The sequence below is a fragment of the Aphanomyces invadans genome (assembly GCF_000520115.1).
Source record: "Aphanomyces invadans strain NJM9701 unplaced genomic scaffold supercont1.33, whole genome shotgun sequence".
NCBI classification, from domain to species: domain Eukaryota; phylum Oomycota; class Saprolegniomycetes; order Saprolegniales; family Verrucalvaceae; genus Aphanomyces; species Aphanomyces invadans.
The window spans coordinates 511,029-518,776 of NW_008580178.1; the positions used below are offsets into that span (position 1 = coordinate 511,029).

Below are 7,748 nucleotides of genomic sequence, written 5' to 3' on the forward strand. Positions count from 1 at the left end.
AGATCGGGTACTTGATGCCATTGGAATCGGCTAACAACATTGCTGTTAGGCGGTCTTTTTCATGTCCAGATCCCTTCACCCAGACCGTCTTTGTTCCTTTTGCTTGGATCGTTTTCTTGGGAACGTATTCATAGTTGATACCAGTCTCATCGGCATTGAAGTTCTTTTCGATTTCGTGCTCGCGAACAACATGTCGAATTCGCGAAGCAAATGCATCAAGGTTTGCTTGTCCTTGTTCGTGATTTGCTTGACCAGACCTGCTTTTGGAACGCATCGACAGCCTCCAACGCCTCAAGAATCATTTCATCCATGGTGCGCTCGCACGAAATTGGTCCAGTGTGAGCCCAATGTCTGCCGCAACTTCACGTTGCTGACTGGAATGCCTTCTCTGCGCAATTCGTTGATCCAGGCGACTGATCCTTCTTCCGCAGCTTCCAATGTCGAAGACGTTCCCAGGGGTCTTAATGATCTCTTGTTTTGTAGAGTCGTTTTGCTGGCCGCCTCTTCAACTTCCTTTCGATTTTGCTCCAAGCGGTAAATTCGTTTCCATGCTGTTTTGCGTGTTGTACCGGTGGCTCCCGGAAATTACATCTCAATGGCGTAGTTCGGTGAGTGATCTCGGGCAACGTTGATGATGCAAAGCTTGTGTACGACTGTGTATAGCGATTTCTTGTATGTTATGGCAACGCGTTTAGTGTTCTTGATCGATGGGCGTCCTCTTGCCTTGCTATCCCCAATGCGCGCCATGGAGTGCGCAGATATCCCGCCCAAAGTAATCAAAATACTCGCTTAAATTCAATAGAATCAAATGTCAAAGGTATTTCAACATACCAAAGTACTTGTAAAAATATATTCTCTGGAGTAGACTACAGAAATCCCATTCAACAAATCAACTACGGTATATAAAATTGAATTTAAACGCGGAACCAACACTCCTACTCATCCTCGTCGTCGATACCGACTGTTTTGAGCGCTGTCAATATATCGCTTATTTTCAAGTCCAAGGTAGTTTGGAGTGACAACTCACGCGTCACCATCGCCATGTCTTGCTGAGCAAGAAAGCCTCGGCCGGTTTCGACGACGTCTTCGCTGCAGCTCGCCGACTCGGGTAGCTGTCCACTCTTACTGAGGGCTCCTTTCTTCATGTGCGGGATCTTGTAGGAGTTGTCGCCGGCAACCATGTTTACCTCGCGGAGACAGCACTGTAAGGTATGGAAGTTGCGTTCCAACGACCACGGGTCGACATCGTCCCAGGCCTTGTTCGTTGCGTCCACGATCTCTTGGTAGGTGTTGGAGCGTCTGCTGGAGCGACTGGATGGCCCGAAAGAACCCGAGATCCAAGACGTTCAATATATTGTGCAAAAAGATTAAACATAGCTTTATAAAGGTTTTACCACTGATTTTTGACCGGATCGCGGCGATGGCGTCCGTCAGCCAAGGAGCTGCGTCCTTCCTTCCACAGGCGAGCTATGGTACGCAAGTGGGAGTCATACAGCTGGGATTGGGCCTTGAAAAAAACCCATACGGAAGCTTGCCGCCGACAGAGAGTTCTAAGAGGCTCTCATGCATGGGCTCCGCGCCTCTGGTCGGCCCTGAGGTTCTTTGTGCGTCTGACGCTGTCAGGTAATGGGCTCATGGCAACGCTGGCGTTGTGGCAGTGTGTAGAGGGTCGTGGGATGTGTGTGTGTCTTAAACGAGTGGAAATTCTGAATGAACGAGTGACAGGTCAAAATGTTGAGCTGCTTTGGCGGGAGCCAAAGCAGAAAAGTGAAATTAACTTCACTTGATTCGCCTGAAATCGACCAATCACACTATTGTCCAACGGAACTAACAGTTGGCACGGAATTCCGCCCGAACGTATACAAATTCAGTTTTTTAAAAAGAACTTCGGTGTCCGACAATAGACGGTATTTTAATGCTATACTTGGTACAAGTAATGGAAATTGGACATTGATGTCCCATCAATAGTGAGAGGACCAGGTGTTTCGTTGCCAACTGCTAAACACTGGTATGAATTATTCCAGGGTTCAACGATCATTGTCGACCACTTTCAGGCGATTCACTTAGACTTCCCTTGTCATGAGCGTGAATCATGTGGACATTGCCTCTGACGTCGGTATGGCGTTCATCGCGCCCCTCTGTGTTGTCCTGGACGAGACATGCACCACCATCTTGTAAAACAACATTTGAACTGTGCCATAGAGAACTCATCATAATTGCTCCGTGAAGTAGATGATGAGAAAACGAAGTCGGCAAGTGCGTCGAACTGACATGGGATCCTGCTGGATTGGATGGCCAGCAGAACTTTCGTGCTCAGCAGCCGCTGTGGTGGGAAAGGAAGAGGGCTTTGTTGCATGTACGAGCCAAGGGCACCTGGGGGCGTCTAACACCTGGTAAAGCAAACATTATAGGGCATCTGCTTCACACGAAGTCAGCGCTACTGGACGGCTGCATCCGTTCCATAAATGAATTGGAGTGATGTGCGGCATTTGAACGCTACGGGCACCGTCAGCAACACACCACGCATCGACTAAGTAGTTTGAAGTGACGCCTAGATGACGAGTCTTGTGCAAAACATGGACCAAGACCAAACCCTGCGTGTAAAGAGCGCACGTGAATGCATTGCTGTGTAGTCGATAAAGCGCAGGAGGTCAAAAGACGTCTGTGTGGAGCTGAGAGGCACATACTTTTACCGGCGGCTCGCTTTCCCCGTGGAGGTAGTTTCGTTCCTGTCATTCTCCGGCCAGGTCCATTGAACCCCCATCGCTTTGTTATCGTGAATCCCTTCCTTTGACACTGCTTCATTCGGATCTGAAACTGACTCGGATAAGCTTGAAATCGAATTTCATGTTGTCTTGGTGTAGTTTGCAGGCAGTCCAAAATGGGGCCTGCATATCTCCACGACGGCGTGTGTTTTTGCCCCACAAGCCCACGGCGATTCTGCACTCGCAGTTTGTGGCGCAAGCTCTTGTCACGCTGTACATCACGTCAATGGCTTGATCATGGTCTGGCGACGACTTTATCATCAAGGACATCCACACAGATACCCCATTTTTCAAAGTGAACGGGTTGGCCTTTTCCATCCGACAAAAAGAACCCTCGTCGATAGCAGCGGCGTCTAAGTCGCGTACATGGAGGAGCCACTGATGTCGTGGACCCGGCGGCAGGTTGGGTACAATCCGCAAAATGAAAGTTTAAAATTATTTGACCACCCAACACCATGTTCACAACGAGTTGGACAGCACCGTTGTTGACTACGTAGTGGTCCAGACATATCGGCTCTGTTTGGAGGCAACTTCTTTTTGCGAAAGGCCGTGATAACGTGCGACGGAGTCCCTGTGGCCAAGTTGTGGGAGCCATTCGAGTGTCAGTGCACCGACTACTACGTCAGTATCGCACCTGGGTTTGACATGGCACTCATCGTGTTGCTTTGCGTGGCCTTGGATTAAAGTATCGAGAACGGTAGCACGCATGTATGTTGAGAGAGCCATCCAGATACGTGGCTTCGAAGTTGAGCGTTGGCCATATATATCCACGGCAAACGATGTGGGTACAATCGATTGCGCAGGTCCTGTCGAGCATCCATCCACCGCGTACACTATGAATACATTAACGGCTTTGCACCCCCACCCGAGCAATCGAGCGCAAAAAAACTGTATGATGGAAGAACGGCGAGGTAGTGCGGAGGGAGTTGGCGCCTCCAAGCGCCATCGTGGAGAGTTGACTTGCCGACTAGCCAAGAACTTGAATGATTCTTGCTTTATCAACTTGTGTGGACTATGCACGTCGGTTCATGCTCTTGGTAACGATTTCCGAGTCAAACCCCGTGGACGACGACGACATGGTGTCGCAGACACCATCTCTACCTGAGTGGGACAGCATGACAGCAGTCCACCTACGAGCCTAGTGCGACAGGTACACTTCTCACCATTCTGTCACGATGTATCAGTCTGGATGGCCACCATCGATCGTCTGAGCCGCATAATCAGGAATTGTCATTGCTGTCAGAGGCGGAGGCTGAAAGTTCCTCGAGTCTATGCTCCAAAAGATTGTGTTTCACTAGGAACCTCTGACCAAACGCATTAAAGAAACGCATTGGGATCGCAGGGAAGGTGCCACGACTTGACCATTGTCTGCTAAGTTCTCTCTACCTCTTTGTATCGAGAACTTGCCGAATGACCAGCAAACATTCAAGCTATCAATTGAGCCTTGTTCTCTTTAGCTGGGGAGCCTTCAATGCAGCGACCATTCCACCAGTTGGAATCCCAATTAGCATAGTCTAGATGCCGTTGAAGTGCTTCGTCAAGTCAGGACTGCGCATGGAATCGCGGCCCGCCAAGACCTTTCCCCACGACTCTCAAAACCCTTGCGTAGTTGCCGTGCAGATAGATGGCAATTGAAAACATAAGCGCTTGAAAATTATGCGTGTACTGCTCACGTCATCGTGAGACCAACAATTAGAACCACAAGGGCAAGAACACCCACTCTAAATACATAAACCCCCACACAATCTTTGTGTAAAACGCTGTCAGTCCAGCCAAGTTGGGCTTGTCGATCTGCATCAGACATGTGTTCGACGCCAGCACAGCCAATTGAGCCACGCGCACGGCCGCATGAAGAACCATTGTGCTGATACTCGCCGTACCGCTCATGGACTTGATAAACTCAATAGACGAACTCGCCCAGGCAGCCACCATGATCGCGAGGCACCCGCGGAAGACTGCCGTCAAGCCAAACTTGATGGGGAGCGTCGCAATGGCTTCAGCGCTGTCACCGAGCGTGTCGGGGAGGTCCTTAAAGATGGAGATGTTGAGCGCCCAGAGCGTGCTAAAGATGAGGATGTATCGCACAGCAGGGACGTCGAGCGCAGCTACACCGACCTTGTCCGCCAAGTGGACGGCCAGACACAGCGGAAACACCAGCCCACGGCATGTCGTGATGGCAATGGCGACGCTCAGCCACTGCTTCTTGAGGCGGATCATGGGCAGTGAGTACATTGTCCCCACGACAAGCACATAAAGCCACAGCCCAAACACGACGGGGGAAGTCGCATACGAGATAGCCCAGACGCTGACGACCAAGACAACGGTTAGAATCTTCCATGCCGACTCGACGCTGAGTTCGCCGCTGGCAAGCGGCAAGTATGGCTTGTTGATCTTGTCCATGGGGATGTCATAGATTTGATTGATCCCGACGATAAACACGTTGATGAGGATGAAAGCGATTGCGATGGGGAGGACATCCCAGTAGTGGTTAGTCGCGTCTTGATCGACGTAGCGCAGGATGACCCGGGATATTATGGTGGGGGCGAGCGTTGTGTGCACTATCGTATGGGGGCGCGAGAACTTCACGAGGGTCGAAATCAATGCCAGCATTGTGGGGGGGAGGTTGGGAGTGTTGCGAACGAGGCGAATTGGCTTGTGGAGGGCTTTGTGACCGTTCGGGGGCATTTTACCCATCAGGTCCACTTGACTTGCGTAGGTTGTTCCAGCAGAATCGATGCAGATATCATCTTACTTCGTAGGATATTGGTACCTGCACAGGGTGTTACCGAGGATGCACCCTGAGCTGGATAAATCAGTAAAACGACGAATAAAATACGTGAATCACTATATTTAACAAAATATTTCGACCAGATCATGTTCGGCTGAGTACATGTCTCTTTGTCTTATGCTGGGAAATCGAAGGAAATACACCTAACGTTATCGCGAAAAAGATGTACTTCGGATTAATAGCTACTAAAGCTCAATCATAATCCAAAATTTTCACCTAATCACATCCTCATCACGGCTCTTGATGAGGCTGAAGCTGAACTTTGGCCAAGTTCGCATTCGGTGATATTTACAGCTAAATTAGCCGGGAATGACACGAAATCATCGCCATCAAGATTTGGGATGGTGTTGGATGCACGGCTCGGCTGCAAATACTTGCTCGGTAGAGTTGGAATAGAGTAGGGTAATCTAAAATAGGAATCGTCAACACACAACTCACATCGAATTAGATACGTACTGTGCTTCTTTGTAACAACATAAGCATGTGCACAAAGCGACACAGTGTCCTGCGATGCACCGCATGAACAACTTCACGTTGTAAAAGTACGAGCAGCTTTCAAGGAGGTGTTCCTTTCTCGTATTCTGAATTTGGCATGGTGTCCTACGTTGTTGGAGCCCGCAGCTAACGTTTGAACGATAAATCGACGGGAAGCGTCTACTGCGGCTGCAATGTTGGTTTCAGCGACGGATACAAACCATTTGGCAGTCTCGAAACACCTTCTAACGAAGTTTCTTGAGCTTTGCACAATCTTCACCATGTATTGGTAATACGCCGACAGAGGGTTGGAGGAACGCATACAGACGCCAAGTCACGCGTTTTCTTCGACATGTATTACCTGTGTTTTACTTCAGGGAGCGGCTTGTTGACTGCGTTTATCAAACCTATTGGAACGATTTCCGTTTGAATACCAGGTAACGACTGTCATCTACACCATTATTTCGGTCGGGCTCGACAAGAATTTCTGGTTTGAGACTAATGTCGTGAATGTTGAGCATCATTAAGAATCAGTCCCAATTGTATGCGTCTTAAACTTGTGCAATTGCTAGCGCTACAACGTGGTTGCAATGGAAGACCATTGTGGACGCGACAGGGAACTCACTAGCCTTATTGTGTGTTTACTCTACACTTGACATGTGCCGAGTATGACCATGGGCTTGAGAGATTTAGCGCTTTTCTCTAAACACCATGGAACGACAATGCACCGCTTGAAAGCACCACTAGTGCAGTGCCTACAAAATTCCAGGAACAAATTGTGTTATGAAGGAAGCAAATAAAATACGCACCAGAATTGTCCTCTGTCAAGCGACTAGATAGCTAAATAATTATAGGTACCGTCTTCAACCGATCCATGTACGGCAGCTACCGCAGCTTTCTCCACATTCACAAGACTGAATTTAATTTAATTGCGATGTTCGATTACTAACTTCAACTTTATCGCTGCTTTGACCACCGCTGTTGTACCTCAACCTTCCTGTCCGAAAATTTTAGAAAAGGATTTTGCATGTTCATCTTCACATATAACTGGGAACCGACAATTTGAGAGAGGTATGGAGTTGTTAAATTGGCAGGTCCGACAAATAATGCATTAGGATTGGCTAAACGACGCAACTGCGGAATTGACGCCGATGTCGTTGTCGCTAAAGAACATATCGCGAACATTTAACATGTACATACACCGATTGGACGAGACAGGACGGTTATGAATTTAATTGGCTAAAATAGAACCCAGGGGTTTCAGGGATTTCATCTTGTGGAGGACGGCTCTGTCATTCCACAACATGAACGCCCCAGCATTGCCGTCGAAAGCAACAATCCAAGGATCATTCGTTCCGAGTCTACGTTGCGAACGTACAAAACATACCAGAAACAGTTCATCGATTACTGCAATCAACTCCCTGGGGTCGACCCACACACAGCTTCGCCAAGTGTCTGCACAGACTTCTTTCACCACCTGTACAGCCTGGGCAAGACTGCCCGCACAGTGGATTCGGCCAAAACTGCTTTGGTCGCATATTTCCACGATCTGAATGTTGAACCCAACCCAGCGCGCGCATTCGAGTCAAAGCAATATGTCGTCGGATTGCAGAAATACAACAAAAGAAACAACATTGACGACGAGAACAAAGCGCACCCGCTCACGGTGTTCGAGCTGTCATGCCTGGTAAATTCATTTTCCACATGTCACATATTTGTTG

At 48.7% G+C, this 7,748-nt stretch overlaps 1 protein-coding gene across 1 annotated transcript; it reads right to left on the reverse strand.

The window, feature by feature from the left end:
- Nucleotides 1–4,457: 4,457 nt before the first annotated feature.
- On the reverse strand, nucleotides 4,458–5,375 carry H310_11736 (hypothetical protein; the record flags this gene model as incomplete). The annotated part of the gene is made up of 1 exon (XM_008878503.1): nucleotides 4,458–5,375. One exon carries the CDS (start codon nucleotides 5,373–5,375, stop codon nucleotides 4,458–4,460), a length of 918 nt encoding a protein of 305 aa, XP_008876725.1.
- Nucleotides 5,376–7,748: the final 2,373 nt, after the last annotated feature.